At 33.2% G+C, this 19,088-nt stretch overlaps 1 protein-coding gene across 1 annotated transcript in view; it reads right to left on the bottom strand.

Annotated features, from left to right (window-relative positions):
- Positions 1-6,336: 6,336 nt before the first annotated feature.
- LOC149417762 (uncharacterized) overlaps positions 6,337-19,088 on the bottom strand; it is a 28,012-nt gene continuing 15,260 nt past the window's right edge. The window contains exons 8-12 of the mRNA XM_089639847.1: positions 13,991-14,098; positions 10,538-10,702; positions 9,339-9,506; positions 7,918-8,039; positions 6,337-7,406 (exon numbers count right to left, since the gene is read on the bottom strand). Coding sequence (XP_089495973.1) covers positions 7,230-7,406; positions 7,918-8,039; positions 9,339-9,506; positions 10,538-10,702; positions 13,991-14,098 — 740 coding nt within the window. The 3' untranslated portion in view covers positions 6,337-7,229. The remainder of the gene's footprint in view (positions 7,407-7,917; positions 8,040-9,338; positions 9,507-10,537; positions 10,703-13,990; positions 14,099-19,088) is intronic.

The following is a 19,088-nucleotide window of genomic DNA, read 5'->3' as shown; positions in this document are numbered from 1 at the left end:
AGCGAATGTGGAGTGTTCACACAAAGCCAAGAGCAGAAAATAAAGAATCTGTCCCCCGATGAAAGCGCAGACAAAGGGGAAGACAAATAGATAGATCAAACGTAGATAACGTAGCAGAAAGGTAATGCAACCTTTGGGTAAACAGTTTTCCACAAGGCGATGGAGCGAAGGGAATTCGGTGCTAAATTATTTAATATCAAGCTTTTGGGAGAGGCAAAATCCTGAGAATCATAAATTTAACGAAAACAAAAGTCTATCTTTTTATGTGAATACCTCACAAAAGTCCCAAATGCACCCAACCATCTAGAGCCAGTGAGACTATGGCATCCTTAATTGGGGTATGCTGTGAGACTAAAGGTAGTAAAGAGGGGAAGGAAATGGGGAAGAGAGGGGTGAGGAATAAAATGTACTTGCTCACGTCGGGATTTGAGCCTGGGAGGGAGGCTTAGGTCCCCTCGTTCGCGGAGGTCCTCAACTGTCTATCTAGAAATTTGTTTCAATGATTTTTGTACATTAACCCTTATTTATGTTAGTTTGAAGTTTTTATTCTCAGTCTCTCGTCAGTTGCAGTCATTGAAGTAATCGCACGTCTCAAAGCGGTTGTTTTCGAGCTCACATGTTTTTTCACGTAGTTTTGTTGCAATTTGCTCGTTTATTGCAGTGTGATGAAATTATTATTAGGAAATCCCAACCTAGGTTTCCAATTGTTATGTTATGTGTTTTGTCGTTTTGTGTGTTTGTGTGTGTGCCCGAAGTGAGGTCAATTTCACAATTTAATTCTTTACTCGGGTGAAATTAATCAATTATTTTCAATTACCGTTTGTTTTTCTTGAACAGATTATTATTTCGATAAAATAAGTTTTACTGTTTGTATTTTTTGTATGTATTTATTTAGTTATAAAAAATATATTTTATATCAAGTATAAACCTTTACTAACTACTAACAACTAATTTCTATGACATTTAGGCACACTTTACACAACATCTAAAACTTATTCTTTATAGTATTTAGGCGTAACCCATGAAAAGTAGCAAGGCTTTTAGCTTCTTTAAAATCTGTCAGTAGTTCATTGAAAAACTTAAATCCTTTAAAATAGAGATTATTTTGGGTTCCCAACAAATTTGTTTTCGGAGGTCTAAAATCTCCACAGTTTCTCGTGGTATTTTGCCTTGTATTGAAAAATTAAAATTTACATTCTTAAACATGTATTTCTTATTTTTGAACTTATAAATAAAAATATTAAGGTATTGTACTCATTATATATTGTCTCACACTTAACATACCTAGTTTTTTCTGACAAACCAAACACGTACCTTTACAAAAAAAAAATTATAAAATTTTGAAAAAAAAAACATCGAATTCGTTAATTCGTTTACTTTTTATTCAAATAACATCAGGAATCCCTCATTAAAGTGAGTCAAGAACGTCCCTTAACACCACGTATATATATAGTTTTCGGATAAGTTAGCAGACTTTTATTCACATTGCCAGTAGGTATTTATTTATTTTAATGGAAAGTAGTAAGGATGGCAAAATACCCCGTTAGTGTACTATCAAATAGGTTTAACACATAGCCCTCTTTTTAGGGTGACTTGCCTAATACAAAAAAAAAGGTTTTAGGTTAAGGTAAACCACCAAGATATATAGAGTAATACTTTGTCTTGGAATTCACACTTTCTTGGAATTATGTGTTCCGTAATATTCTAAACTTGCAAATTTATTTTGAATTGTTGATATAAATTATAATAAATCTGAATTGCGTGCCTTAATAAATCAATGATAATATTATTCCGATTTTGTCTGCGCCAATATTATTTAGTGATTTGGGTGAGAAATAGTTAACTACAGTTTAATTGGATTAATTCACCGAATTATAAAATACTTTAATTGCTACTAATGTCTCATTTGGATGATGATCTGGTATATAATGTCTCACTTGGATTATGATCTGGTACAGAATGTCTCACTTGGATTATGATCTGGTGAAGAATGACTCACTTGGATTATGATCTGGTATAGAATGTCTCACTTGGATTATGATCTGGTATAGGAAAACTACTTAAAACTCTACACACTACTTAAAACTATTTAGCGTCTAGATTGGGGTTAGATAACCCCCAAAAAACATGATAATAATTATGTCATCGTTGTGATGCAATATATTATCATCAATGCCTACCTATATGTATAAATCACCGAACAGGTAATCCCTAGAAGTGTGATTTAAACCGATTTGAAAGAAAACTCATGTCACCTAATACTAGGCTAGTAAATACTAGGCTCCAGAGAGACCATTGAAATTGATTAACTGTTCAACAAAAAAACAAATATTTTAAAAGTTGGATCATATCATAAGAAGTCAGTAAAAATCGACCTTACTTAGAACAAATGGACACGCTCACTACGCGCTTTTATCGGATTGTCTCTTGCTTGTAATCAATTAAAATATTGTATTATGATAACATAGGTATAGTAGCACACCTATTTTCAATTTTAAATCTGACGCCAGTAAAATATAAACGCACCTAGCGTCAATACATGTGCAAAATACGCATCCAGCAATGGACAAGTATACATTGAAATATTTCAACGTGAAGGGTTTGGGAGAGCCAATAAGGTACATTTTAGCTTGGAGTGGTGTTGACTTTGAAGACGTCAGGTATACGCTTGAAAACTGGCCGAAGATTAAAAATGGTAAGCGATTTTAACCCTTATTAATATTATCTTTTATGATGTTTTAATTTTACAATTTCGATGTTTTTACTAGGTAAATTTAAAAAAAAATAAAAACATATTTCATAACTTTATTACTCGTCTTAGATGAATTAGTTAAATGTCCATGTTACTCACACCTCATATTGTGATTCCTGAGCACAAGTGGAGTAAAAAATGTATTTTCATCACCGTCAAATCCAGATTTGTTATTTCTGCAGACACTGTGTCATTCTTAAAAATCACCTTGCGGTGTTACAATCATTGGTGTTACTAAATCCTAGTTTTGGATTGTTCACCATCAATCCTAGTCTTTTTTAGCTTAGTCTGTATTTGCCTCTTGGTTTCTGCAATCTTTTCTTTGTTTGAGCTTCGAGCCTGTCATTTCGTCATAAGTAGTTTTTACGCATCGAGGAGGCTTAAAAGCGACCGTGCCAGACTGAAATACCAAATTTTCTGTTAGTTTCGTAAGTAATTTGTTCAGGCTATGGTAACATTGCGTTTGCGGCCTGTAAAATTTTATATGACGGGTATATTTTTAGAGACTTTGATTTTACTACATTTAACATTACAATTTATCTTTCCTAAAGTCACCCACCGACAAATTTATTTTACATTAGCTCCACACAGGAGGCCCTGACGAAAATAATTTCCCTCGGGGCCTATGTCATCGTTGTGGATGCTGTGTGGAGGGTTTTTTTAAGGAAAGGAAATAGAGGAATATATGGGAAAGAAAAAGGTATGAGGGGTGGGTAGGAATCTGGGGGGTCTGTGTCCAGAAGTGACGGGGGCTTGCTTCATCTACAATCATATACCTACCTGAGAATTTTTAAAAAATTGAATATTAAAGGAGAATATTTCAAAATATATCCGTAATCTGACAGATTTTGTAACTAACATGATATTATAATATTATCTAGACCCAATGGGCTAAGAACTGTTCATTTTAATTAAAATTACTATTTTTTTTTAATCGGGCAAAAATTAATTTGATCAAAAAATTACAGTGTAGATATAATATAGGTCCTAAAAGCGTCCGAATGGAAGCCGGACCTTCTTATCCTGCTCGAAACAAAATAAATCTGTAAATAAATTTATCTGAAATTTTTAGTCATTTTAATTGGTATAGGTAAAATTATACTCATCAAAATAACTCCTAATGTTAAAAATAAGATAATACCTGAACTTGACATTAAAATCGCTTTTAGGGTTTATAATATTATTTATCGGGTATATAATATTGTGAAATAAATAAGTGAAGTTAAATGTTGCACTGGCGTACATAACAAGTGTGTCGTCTCCACGAGCGACCGGTCTCCAGTCTCGACGTATGACTGAGGGGTCTATAGTGTCTACCTGCTAACGGCCTTGTGCTACCTAGTTAAATGAGTAGGTTCTTCACAATAAAACAAAAGTAATTAGTCCCAAAAAGAGGTAGTATGTACCTTATCGACGGTCCTTTTTCTGCTCACACATCTTGTATGAAAACCAAAAATATAAATAAATGAGAATATACTATGAGTAGAACGATAATATCATGTACAATCTCTATCTGAGATTATTGTAAGGTTGATTTTTTTGACCCAGTGGACGTTTATTAATAAAATACAGAACGAGGGAACTTTCGTACTATTTACAAAACTTGTAGGATGCTTGATCTGTACAACGTAACTTTCGTACTATTTACAAAACTTGCAGGATGCTTGATCTGTACAACGTAACTTTCGTACTATTTACAAAACTTGCAGGATGCTTGATCTGTACAACGTAACTTTCGTACTATTTACAAAACTTGCAGGATGCTTGATCTGTACAACGTAACTTTCGTACTATTTACAAAACTTGTAGGATGCTTGATCTGTACAATGTAACTTTCGTACTATTTACAAAACTTGCAGGATGCTTGATCTGTACAACGTAACTTTCGTACTATTTACAAAACTTGCAGGATGCTTGATCTGTACAACGTAACTTTCGTACTATTTACAAAACTTGTAGGATGCTTGATCTGTACAATGTAACTTTCGTACTATTTACAAAACTTGCAGGATGCTTGATCTGAACAACGTAACTTTCGTACTATTTACAAAACTTGCAGGATGCTTGATCTGTACAACGTAACTTTCGTACTATTTACAAAACTTGCAGGATGCTTGATCTGAACAACGTAACTTTCGTACTATTTACAAAACTTGCAGGATGCTTGATCTGTACAACGTAACTTTCGTACTATTTACAAAACTTGCAAGATGCTGGATGTATACAATGTAATTTTTTTAATGATATTGAAGCTGAATGCTACAAAAAAATATGTTTCAGGCGGGAGTTTATTTTATTTTTAAAGAGAGGCAAACATTCACAGCTTGTTACAAATAACATTTGAATTCCTTCTACTTCATCAGATTGAGGACTTAGACACGTAATTTTAGTTTGTGACATCACTGCCAAAGTATTTAATGAAAATTAACCTATTTGTTATATACACGGTGTCCGGAAACTCGTAGTACAAGCGGGGAACTGGAGAATCTACACCACATGGGGAACCCAAAAAAACATAAAGTTTTTTTTTTTGAGCATTTTCAAAAAAAAAAAAAAAAAACCAAAAAAATATATTTTTCGGCTATTTTAGGGTTAAAGTTTTTTCTGGTGTTTAGGGTTGAATAACAGATGTTTTAACCCTGCAGAGCAGAAATATTTTATGATTACACCGGGTTAAATGAAGGGTATTTTCAAAATAATGCTTCAAATCCGAGTTTCTTCATTTGTTTTACTTTCAAATAGTTTTAATTAGTTGGGTACTTTGATCTTCAGTAATAATTTATAAGAATTTGATTAAAAAAAAAAAAAAATAAATAAATAAAAATCAACTTCAAACTCGATTTACTCGATAACGAAAGCTCAAATAAAAAAAAATTATACTACAAAATCGACTCCAAATGTGATGTAGATTCACCAGTTTCCCGCTTGTACTACGAGTTTCCGGACACCCTGTATAACACATTACGGCAAAAATAATACGGCCACCTCAATACCTCATTTCTCAAACTCATTCTGAAATCGTGTCCTACCCAACACTAGTGGAACTCAGATGTGCTTTGAATTTAAGTGTTGCATTTTGTATCAAGCAGTTTTGAAAGAAAACAGTCATCGCCAATAATTTACATAAGACCTTTCGACTCCTAGGCCCCATACAAAACAACAATGTTGATTATCTGTTAATCTTTGAGAAATAGATCGGATGCAAGCGAGTTCTCTAGTTAATCATTTACATTGTCTTGTTAATTATTGTCTGTATCTGTTTTCTCCTTTAAAAGTGCGTAAATCTAACAACATCTTACCTGAACGAGTGATTTTCGTTTACTAACAAAATAGCAAGTTGCTACAAGCTCAACAACACGTTTGCTCGCTGGCGTCAATGTACAAGTACTGACATCTTTCGATGCAAGTCGGCACGGGTTGCAGTTGTCCAAAGTAAACGAAATTTTTTTTATAAGTGTTTTGTCATTATTAAAACAAAATTAGAGGGTATGCGTTCAAAAATAACAACTTTAATTTTTTTGGGACACCCTAATATATAGTCATAGTAGAATAACAACACTTCTGTTTGTTTAGAATATTGTTTAATCACCGGGTCAGTAAAAAAATATCTACAATAAATCTGAAAAACAATGACAAATTAAAAATTATAAAGTCCTTTCTTTATATTACTTATTGAGAATATTTGGATGATAAAAAAAAAAACAAAATGCAAATAATTCTTTAAATTTTATTAACTAGTTAAAGTAGTTAAATATGCTGATGTAGCAATTATACATTGATAAGAGGAATGCATTTTGTTTGAAAAATTAAGACATTTAATACTGTTCTGTTTTAAGTAACTAAACTTACAAGATTTTAAAAAAAAACACCCACAGTAAACTAATCGTAAATAACTAATATAAAGTTTAACACACGATATGATAATAAAAGATACATTTAAAATATATTAAGAAAGTATTACAAAATACTCTGTTAAAACGCAATGGTATCTAGGAATACGAGTACATCTAACAGCTGCTACTACATTATTGTAGTACACATATAACGGGCACTTGTGATCATAAGACATACAGGACAACTCGAATATAGAGACAAATGTAGTGACTTTGATGGCAAAGTCTTCCAGTTGTCAAAGCAGACCTAGAGTTTGACAACGGTTGTCGCTATACCTCAGTTAAACAATGCCATCGACAGAAGAATATGGTGACATGATGGAAAAGTTTTCCTATTGAGGTAGCCCTAGAGTTTGACAACGTTTGTCACTGTATCCCAGTGATGCTATGGCATTTATAGAAGTGGAAATAGAGTTTGAAAACAGTTGTCACTATATATACAGTTACACTGACAATGATAGGAGGTTATAGTGTCATGATGGCAAAGTTTTCCTGGTGAGGTAGACCTAGGGTTTGACAACAGTTGTCACTACATCCGAGATGTGCTGTGACTTTCAGAGAATTATATAGTGGGCAGTGATGGTTTAAGAGGCCGCAGGCACCTCATTCTCGGGTCTTTTCTCGATGTATCGCTTGACGCTGTCCTTGCTTTTGACCTTCTCCACCAGAGATGTCAGGTTGGGGTAGGGCTTGAGGAAGTCTCCGATGAAGGACTCGACCGTGTCGTAGAATCCTGCGAAGTACACGTCCACCCAGGTTGGCTGGAACAAAACAATCATTGATAATTAAACACAATTAGACGGAGTCGCAAAAGAACAATGAACATATTGTTACTGACATCAATTCTTGGGAGTATTCTCAGAAGTCTTTTCCTTATAAATTCAAATGTTAAATATTTTAAGTGGCAATGTTTGCATGCTGAAACAATAAAACTCACAACGTTTAGATCTGGTATCATGAAAATTGCACAGCATTTTTGTCAGAGTGTTTCCAAATGTTTCCATCATAAGATTCAAGCTTTCAAATATCCTTTCAACCGCCAAAGAATAATACAAGACTCTATTGTTTGTTCCCTGTTTCTGAATAATAAATAATATTTGAATTATTTATATAGTATGTACTAGTTTTGAGAAATTAACTTTGATAATTTGAAGTTTTAAGAATAGTCTAAAAAATTCTTGAATAAGAAAAACTAAAGGTTACATTTGGATAAAGCTGTTTAATAAAATCAGTTGAATTCATAATCATCTAATTAAAATGATCAAAGCTTACCTTAGATCCATAGAAGTATCCTTCAGATGCAATAGGCTCAATTCTGTTTAGGAAGAATTCCAGGGCTTCATCACAATCCTTCTTGGCTTCGGGAGTCTTCAGCTGCATCACATCTCGGAATTCTGAAAGTACCCGCTTGTTGAGTCAATATTTCCCATAATGTAATTAGCTATTCCGGCTACCGTTGAACATTTTCACAATCACAATGGAACAATGTTGTTGCATTTTGTACAAACAAGTGTCAAATTACGTATTGATTAGCAAACTGCAGAAACAATACTGTTTCAATTCAACTTTGCAAAGATTAAAGATTAATTACGTCTGCATTTTTCTCTTTTGTTCTCATTCATTTATTTGTATTTTCATTTTTTTCTTATGTTTTTTTTATTTATCTTTTTTTATATACTATATCTCTGATTCTATGTAAATTCTCATTAGATTAAACTACCGCCACCTCAGAACAGGCTTGGCCTAGTGAGGTGGATTATACAAAAAAAATGTATGTTATTTTATTGGTTAATAAATAATTATAAAAAAAAGTAATGAAGTTGATAACCAAGCAAATAATAAACAAACAAAAGAGATACCAACATCGATGGAATAAGGGATGACACAAGATATTACAATGAGGAATGAATAAAAATAAACATCATCTTAGAACTGAAGATATTGCCTAGTGAGATGGGTAATGTTCATATAATCATATATTATTATGTACAAGGAAAACAATATAATAAATGAGTTGTAGACAGTGAAATCTCATTTGTTCCCACAGCAACATGGTCATTGCGACTAACATATATATTATCTTGATTTCTAATGGAGAAAATTTTGGGCAAATATGCCCTCCTCTTAGATATTTCCTTTTGTGATATAAGCATATTCTAAATTTTTGGCATAAAGTTACCGCTAGCTGTAATGAGTAAAATTAAAAGCAGTCGGGAAACATGACAAACACAACTCCAACATTTGTAAGCAGTTGACATTATTTAGTCACATGAGAACACGTCATTTTTACAACTCATCCTTGAGTTCAAGAGCTTGGCTGTGGAATGATTTGCCGGCCTCCTTCATCATGGGTCTCTCCAAGAACCAGGTTCACTCCATGCTTTCCTTAAAAAGACACTCTTTACAGCATCCCCAAAGATGACATAGGTCCTGAGGGAAAATATTATATGTGTGGAGTTATTGTAAAAAGAAAAAAATGAAATCTTGAAAAATTTATAAAGTATCATTATACCAGGTATTACCAGTACAATGACAGAGTTAACGTGTTCGGGTGTGACCGGTACAACAGGAGGTAAGGATTTCCTAAGAATCTAAATACATGCTCTTGGGGACGGTAAGAAGATTCTGAGTTAAATCAGCCGGAGGATCTCCTCAAAACATTGTTCAATAGATAGGAATTGTTCTATACTCACTTCCCTGGAGATCTCTAAGGTTGTCGACCAGGGCTTCGAGGAGTGCCTCCTTCAGGGGATCGTCGGTAACCAGGTCAAACCTCTTACCGAGGTAGCGGGCGATGGCCACAGATTGGTTGAGAATCTTCCCATCAACCTCCAAAACGGGCAGCTTGTGGAATGGGTAAGCTGTAACGGAAGACTTCATGAGATCATGGAGTTGGATGATTGATTGTGGTCTGATAATGGCAAAAAACTGGCTAATGGATGCGTTTTTGCAATTTCTTCTGGCGGATAGAGTACAATTCCGTTAACTGCATTTTTATCTCAGACCTATTTAAATCATAAAGTTGATGGGCACAAGCGGAACTCTCAGTTGATGATGTAGGTTTCATGAGGATGAGATATTAATCCGTCGAGTAGAATGAGCTACCGGCAACTGTCTTTCCTCCTTCATATATGACCTGCGCCTCTTCAAGACCCACATTAACACCGTACAGACAGGCGCGCTCTCGTGAGACGTATAATTAAAAATTAAATTTTTTTATTTCATAGTACAAACATTGTGTTTTGTCAATATATCGCAAAAATTACGATAGATCGTGTCTATAAGTAATATGAAAAATCAAGGTTAACTTTGTGAAAGTCAAAGTTTCTGAATAATTTACTATTTCACCGATAAAGCATTATCCTATAAATTCCCATATTCCATCAGGAAAATTAAGTCAATTTTTCTACAGTTTATTTCTGAATAGTGCAGTTTATTCAAAATCATTTATCTGATTCTTTTAGAAGAGTGAGAATTTATTGCAAACAATCAAAATCTACCTATTTTTATAAATACCGTGACGGCAAGAAGAAATCAGTGCATCAACACGATATTGTTGAACTTGAGAATATTGATAAACCACATTGCCATGTCAATGGAAACATCTAGAGAATCTTCCTTTTACGGTAGATATTTCCACAATGTATTATTTTTCCAATGTTATCATTTATAACGACAATCATTCTACAAATACATTTATCAGTAAATCAATTAATATTTATATTTACATAGCTTTGATTCTAAATTCATATCGCAATGATTGATCGCAAAATAACAAAATTAATCAAACTTTTAATAATCTCACAAAATCTAATTAGCAGAACATAGGACAGAGAGAAGTTTAGCAGGATGGATGCCAACATTAGAATAACAAGAAGTCGGTGATGCTTACATTCCTTTACTGCAGGCCAGTCAGCCTTGGGCAGCCTCACGTCTTCATAGTCCACATCGGCATAAGCGAAGATGAATCGGATGGACTCCGCCAATCCCTTCACATTGAAATATGTCAGCTTCAATTTGGAGTCTGCCATCGTGAGTTTGATAATGTAAGGAGAATCTGCAATGAATTGCAAAGAAAGAGACTGTTATTTTTATACACAGCTTAATTTATGTTTAAATACAGTTTCTGTAGACTAGTGATTCTAAAACATCTGAACTCCTACTAGCTTCATGCAATGATGGTGGACAAAGATAACAGGGGATTGAACCCAACTCTTTGGACCGCTCGATTAACTAACCGATCTTATGATAAAGATTACTTAACTTACCAATTTCTACCTTAAAACATTATTTGCAACTAACGGCTTATTATGAAATTATAAACAATATTATATTTATTAGTTATATTGCTTCAAATTGGTAAATTAATGTCATTAAAAATATGGGAATATTTAACTAGACCAAATAATTTTGTGATTAATTTTTGGGTTACTATGCCGTGGTGCGTTTCCTCCTTCTTTTCGGACAGCGTTACAGTCTCCATCATCAAGACAGATGGAGACTGTAATGACATCAGAAACGTTGGCTAAAGAAGGAGGAAGAAATTAATCACCATAATACTCTTGACCATGAAAATCTCAAATCATATCTAGATCATATAACGCATCAAACAAAATGAATACAAAAAAACTGAATCTGTAATGTGTTAAGTTGAATATGTATACATAACTGCTCAGTAAATTATTTTTTTTATCGACCATATAAAATATTGCACATTCATTATAAAACATTATCTATTTTTCTTTGTCCGAATGTGGTTTTGTAACTTGGAATGTGTTTTTTTGATTCAATCTAGTGTGATGGATACGTGGTCTAGTAGAAGAATCCGTATTTTTATCCAATAGAATATTTTTGGTATACATATATTTCTTGTACATTTGCTACATCAAAACTATTGAAAATTTCAATTGAAGGAGTTCTTTTAGGAGTGCTTTAAGTACGGTCTTTATGATTCCTTTTTGAATTGTATAAAATGGTACCCCCATCAAAATTTAATGTTATTGGATCCCCTATTACAATTTTCAAAGTGATTGAATCAACATTCAACATAATAATTGTTTACCGAGTATATATGTGGGCATTTATAATTAATCTGACAGCGGAAGATTGATGATATTATTTCAATACAGTATTGAACTGTCGAGGTTGTGTGCTATCTCTAACAAAATGGCGTAAATGAGTACCGAAATGCCCTCGTGTGTAGCGATGAGTCGCTCATGAATGATCCGTACAATTGAGTTAGCTCTTTTTGATGAGCCGAATTCGTATGACTCCCGGTAAACCGTACAACGGTTCAATTAAATGGTTACTCTTTTAATCAGGAGATATATAGATATTTAAAATATTATCCAAGTATTAATTGTAATTGCATATTTAGAGACGTGAATGGAGTCTGACAGTCCGACATCTGGACTTGAAAACTTGTACTTACACCTACTAACCACCTGGAATCTTATTTTTCTGGTGGTACGAGGCGGTGTACCGGTAACAAGAGTCGTATGATCATTTGAAGCTGAGAGCCGTATTGGGGGAGCCGTAGCGGGGGATCTATACCGGGGGAACCAAATCAGATGAGCACAGTATTTTCATTGCTGATACGCTGTGAGCTGTAATTCAATTGAGTCGACTCTTTGAGCAATACAAAAATATTAAGGGTGTACCGTGGCTCTGGCTCTTAATAAAATGAGTCATGACCATCGCTACTCGTGTCTTATGAGAAATTGTTCTTATTGCATGGAAAATGCTAGTAAAAACCAAGGAATAACATTTTATTCGGAAATAATTCAAAATATTGTTTCCTGAAGTTTTTAAGAGACATTAGAGAAAGTGAGATAGCGAACGTAGCAACACATAAGTGTAAGAAGGACAACGTTGAGATCAGACATTATGAAGATTCTATTGTTAAAAAAAAAAATATTAGTTTATTTACATGCCCCTACAGGACGACTTGGCCGTTGCACGCGTTTGCCGCCTGCGTCGGCTGGCCTGTCCGATTATTGTCGGTTTTCATGCACACACTAAAGAATCTTGTGAACGCTGTTGGCGCCAACGTGTAATATGGCCATAACAGAAAACATTACACTTTTTACAAATTTTGATTGACAGAGACATATGCTATTTTCTTTGTTTTACTAAAAAAACAGAAAAAAAATTATAACGTCCAATTAGGAACATATTACAGTTTCAGGATTTTTAGAATCAACTAAAAAAGTAATTTCTAATAGTGTAGGTACAATAGGTCAGAAGCATTGATGTATTATACTAGTCTATGGTCAGAAGTCAATAATATGCTATATTTATACTAACTTATAGTCATCAGTTTATGACAGGTTATCTATTATTCAGGTAATCTATTATTTCTTGCTCTACATTTTTCATCAATACCAATATTACAAATTACTTTGTCCTTGACATTAAATTTCTCCATTTTATTTATATCTGATTATTTCTAAAACCTGAAACCCAACGAAAATACTAAAACCTGATTACTTACACAATGGTAGTAATTGTTACATATTATAGTAATAGACTAATGCTTATAGTATTGACATTGAATGAGTAATAAATATGGCAATAACTAGGGTATTTTATTTGGTCATTGATTTACAAATCTGGTTAATGGAAAAGAAATATTATGATGTAGTTAAACTAATTATTATTCTAAAAGGATATAATACTGTTCGAAGAATATATTATACTCAGTCAACAAGCTGTCACTATTTGGGAACAAGACAATATCTTCTATTCTAATTTCTTTCTCCCATTTCTTATTTTAAATAAAAGGAAGATGAAGTGATTACAAAAATGCAAACAATGCACAGTTTGGGGTACTTCGTATTATATTTTGGGGAACACGTAACGCCGACTGGCTTTAACGCAAGGCGTAATGTCCACAAATAACTCAGTTCAAGGCCAACATAATCATGTAAATTAATCCCCCATTATTTTTTTCTTATTCCAAAAACGAACAAAACAGATGATACAACTAGAAGCTATCAAATAAACTGTACACAAAAACTTACAAAAAAATTCAGGTTTTTATCGTAGCGGTAAAATTGAGCACTAAAGAAATATTCACGAAAAAAATAATAAGTATGTTATTATGCTAGAGTTTATTTTAGTTCTCATTCTAGCCGCCAGAATCGCTACAGTTACTGTTGGGGTATTTAAAAAACACGCTCATCTGACAGTAGTCAGAATAAACATTGTTTTCTATCATTGAATAAGATCTATTCTAGTTGGAATTACAATCTTCACATCCGGAACTATTTTAATAATAATCTACTATTCAAGTACCATTACACTCTACTTAAATCTCTTCCTAAATGACGAAATAATCACTTACTTGCAACAGAAATGAAGTGACACACCCGCAACTGTTCCCGCTTAATTCTTGACTGAAATCGGATTTTGAAATTTGAAGATAGTTCACGCGTTGCCTGGTAGCGGATATATTATACACAAAAACAGAATGCTTTGTCATCATCGAACAGGGGTTCTGCACCAAGGTTCGTAGAAAATTATACATTATGTTAAGTATATATTATTTAAGAACTGAAGAATGAAAATATCCATAATATAGTTTGGTTGGTACCTACCTATTTTTTTTAGATGACTGTAGTTAATACATATATTATATTATGTACCTAGTTCAAACATATTACATATAACTTCGTACATATTGTCCAGGAAGTTTTATAATTATGAATATTTTATAAAAAAACTGTAAATGATAATAAATTATTCTTCCTACAAAACATTGGCATTGAGTCCTTTTGTAGTTAGGTACGTAGGTAGGTTTCAACAAATTTAATTAAAAATCTTTCTTCTTCTTTACAATGACTGTGGAACAGACGGGTGGCAGCCTTTTTGTTTTGTTGAGAGTAGTTTGGAATGTCAAAGATTCATAGCTTATGATGAAAGTGATGATTTATGATGAAAGTAAATCGAAAATAGATGAATTGAAAATCCAAATAGAAAAGATCCACTGGTCAAAAAATATTGCGAAATCGTGAGGGGCCTCGTATTGTATATTGTATGGGCGATTATATAATACTTGATAATACTTGAAAAGACTTGACGAGACTCAACAACCAATAAGAAGAAAGCGCGCGCCAAATCTGTTATCTCTCATTAGCGTTCTTAAACGCACACAGGTAAAATTTTTCTAAAACACAAAAATTATAATAAAATATGAAAAATAATTATTTAGGATTATCAAAATACACTGTAAAACTCATACATCGAAGGCTTAATTCATAGGATGCGTAACTTCCACTTATCAAATTACTGTTCTATAAACTATTATGAATTTTAAAATTTAAAACGTCATTTAAAAAACAAAAAATAAGTGACACCTCACAAAAGAGTGCCCCTGTTTACACGTTTTATAAATACTGGGGAGCTATATCTATCAGCGACCAAATTATTAAAACCTAAAACAGATGATTTTACATTGCATCGCCTTAACAGATGTATTAAAAAGTATAAATATATATTTTTTTTTTGGTTGACTGAGGATTGAACCTTCCTCCCCAGGGACTGGCTGTGAATTTTTTAAATAAGAAAATTGACTGAGGATTAAACCTTCTTCCCCATGGACTGATATCGAGCCAAAAATTGTTTTGGTTTTAAGGTTAAAACATTTATCTAAGCTGAATGATTTTATTGATTTAAAAATGTGTAAAGTCCAACTTTCGTGTGAGTAGGTACACCTACTCCTGTCAAGTACTTTACAGAATTCAATGAATTAATCCAAATAATTGCATGATAAAAGACTCCCGCCATGAACGGATCATCAGTCGTTTGTTGAATTATGACTCATGCTCATAAGATTGGCTGTGTTCAACATTATTAATTTAGGCAACCTTGAATCTTCAATTATTCCATATTTAATATACCAACATACGTAGGAAGTACCCACTAATTAATGAATGAATCGTAATTAATTTAAGAGATTATAAACGATAATTTTTACAGGAAAGTAATATAATGATATATTTTTTTGTCCCAAAAAATATTCGAACAACGTGCACGGTAACACAATAAGTTTTCCTATATGTAATACTAACTGTACCCCGCCATGCGTTGCTGTGGTCCTTCTAGAACTTTCAAGAGCATTCTCGAACTTTCCAGAACCTTCTAGACTCACTGACACACTTTGCCACTACGTTTGGAACCTCATAGAACCTTCTTAAACTTTTTCCTTTCAGAACCTACCAGAGCATTCGAGAACCTTCATGAAGTTTCTGGAACCTTCCAGACTCACAGACAGTCGGCGCACAGTGGACGGAATGAAGAAAAAACACGAATTAATTGTTTGATGGCTAAATATTAGTGCAATATTTTTTTTTAATCTTATTAATGAATTATAACTATTTTTAAGTAAAAATATTAATTTATTATTATAAATGGCTTTTTCTCCATTTCGTCATTAATTGTAGTGAAAAATTCTTTATGTTTTTGTAAAATGTTGGGCTCAAAATGTTAGAACCTGCCACTAGGTGGTATTTTTGTGTTACGTAATTATTTAAAAACTATTTTGATTTCACAGAAGTGGCATTTAATATACCCCGTTTTTTTAATGCCTCGAATAATTCTCTCCGGGGAATGCATATAGGCCTTCCTGAAAATAACAAAATTGTTCAAGGAAGGACAAAAGATGATCACAATTTATATATGATATTAAAGGTGAGACTTCAGTCTACAATACTTATATATTCATAAATGGGAACAAACGATGTTTTGTCTCTAAATGCTAATTGAAATATGCATTTTAACAGCAAAAAAATTAAAAAAATAGTGTAAAATTAGATGTTAGTTCAAATCTCACACACATGATATTTTGATATATAATTTAGTAAATTAAATTAAGAATACTTTAAGAAATGTCAGCCATAAGAAACTTTTGTAAATATATCCAAACGTCACTTATTACACAACCGTCTCTGCTCACGCGTAGGAGTGAACTGAAAAACGCGATGCCGAACATCCAACTTACGACACACTTTGCAGCGTTCCCAAACTTCCATCAAGCCCTATTCAAGACATATTAGCAAATTAGCACATAAAATGCAGAAACTATTATACTACACTAAAAAAATATAAATATTAAAAAAATTACCATTTGCAAAAACCACTTAATTCGCGTTTTTTTCCATTCCGTCCAAAGTGCGGCGGGTCCATTCTGAAATAATCTGAAGCATTTGCACCTTCCTATAACAATGTACATTTTTGTCACCCACCCAGGTTCAGCCCCACCAAATTCTCTTTCTTTCGATGTGACACCAAGGGCTATCTTCCTCCATAACCACCGATGGGTAACATTGGCTGGTTGTGAAGAAAATTAGACGGGCAGGGAAACACGGGGTTCTTTTTACTTACTTACTTCTTTTTACTTCTGATTACTCCATAAAAATACATAACTGTACGAATTCCAATGTATGCAATGAGTGCCCCTGTATAGAGCGAACTCCACAGATGAAGTACCTCGGCCTCACCATTGACCCATACCTCAAATGGAATATACATACTCAGATCATTGCGAATAAAATTAGGAAAACAATACATTTCTTCAGATCCGTAAGGAACTTGCTTAACTTACAAATTCTAAAAACGATTTATTTTGCATTAACCCAATCTATCATTGAGTATGGTATCATTGCATGGGGAGGGGGTACTTCATCAGCTCTAGATCCTGTTGAAAAGGCGCAGAAAACAATTATGAAAATTATTCTCAAACTTCCTCAAACTGCAAACAGTAACTTAATTTTCAACATAATGAGAGTATTTGATGTTCGACAGATCTATGTAAAAACTATCCTCATGCATCTGTTTAAAAACAAACACGTGCTTTACGAAAAAAAAAACTAACTTTAGATTTACGCGTAATTCAAACAAAGACATGTTGCAAGTTCCAGCACTTTCTTCCACCTTTGGTCAACGTAGCTTTGGCTACTTTGCCACAAAGATCTTCAACATGCTCCCGGAAAATATTAAAGAGAGTCAAACACGGAAAGAGTTAAAAAAAATGTTAAAATTTGGATTTATTCAAATGATCGAGCCTACACTAGTGCCCTCACCCAAACGCCTTGTCATTGACAGTTATTGCCACAGACATAGGAATTAATAGACGAGAAGATAAAGGCGAGGGGTAAAATCAACTGTTGAAGAACGAAGGGAGTGAAGATGACTGTGATTCGTCAATAAATCAATCTGACAGTAAATAGGCATCTCGCATTATAATATCACCATTTACTTCTTAAAAGTAAAATCTGCTTTGAATGAATAGACATTTTTACATGGGAGCGCAAATTACTCGCCACGTTATGAACAAATTTGCGAAGTCCGAATTCGGCAAAGTAAGGCAGCTTCTATATTCAGAGTCGTAGTTAGTTTCAGAGTATTTAGTTAAGACACTTTTATAAATGTTCATAATTTACTTCCCAGCAACCAACCAGCTTTGTGTTTCGCGTCCAGACGTTTCTCGATGTGATAGTAACAACTGATTCATATTATACGATGTGAATATGCTTAAAATAAAATAAAATAATGCTTATATATGGAATGTAATACGACAATTGGGTTTATTCTCTTTTTTCGCATCTATTTTTACCAGTTTTCATAGTACAAGTAAACATTTTGCCGTGTTATTTCGTAAAATGAACCGATGATGCCTCGACCATAGTTCGCACAAGAATGATGACGTCACGTTTTCAAATATCACTTGAGGCCGTACGCGAGCCCAGCCGGCTCAATGGAACCGGTATGGGGAGTGGGGATAATACGCTTTTAATCACTTAGGGCAGGTCTACTAATATTCATATGTCTATGGTTATTGCAGTATGTACGGTGCTAAAACTTACTATATACGTATTGTGTAAATGCAAACAATAATGAAAAGTAACCAAATGCCTTATCACAGTGAGTTATTATAGTATGTATTGTGTTTAAACTTATTCTATCTGTATCTTCAATATGTAAACAATAATGTAACCTAAAATAATGGATTGCTGTATGGGAACCCATATTAAACATTTACATATTAGCAAACCATAGACTAAATGGAGAAATAATTAACTAAAAATTCTGCCTCAATACAGGTTCGCCTAGTGAGGCAGGTTATGCACAACCTAAAATATAGTATATTATGCCATTTCTATATAACACTCTTACATTCATATATATTTTTTCTTATATTAGAAACTGCCGTATTATTGTAACATTATTCTTCCAACAATTTCATTGTTTCTAACTTACATATATACAACTTACTAATGATATATTATATATATTCTGTAATTTTTTGATGAAATAAATAAAATTTTTATAATATATTAGATTAGATTATTTTGATATTAATAATAGAATGTCGGTACCCAGCTTCGTCTTTCGATATTTTTTTTTATGGAGCAATTAGAACTACAAGTTCTGCGGTTCATGAA

The sequence above is a fragment of the Hesperophylax consimilis genome, chromosome 14 (genome assembly GCF_061612785.1).
Source record: "Hesperophylax consimilis isolate HC1 chromosome 14, BYU_Hcon_1.0, whole genome shotgun sequence".
Lineage (NCBI taxonomy): Eukaryota > Metazoa > Arthropoda > Insecta > Trichoptera > Limnephilidae > Hesperophylax > Hesperophylax consimilis.
Note: the sequence above shows the minus strand (reverse complement) of the source record. Positions and strands in the feature narration are given on the sequence as shown.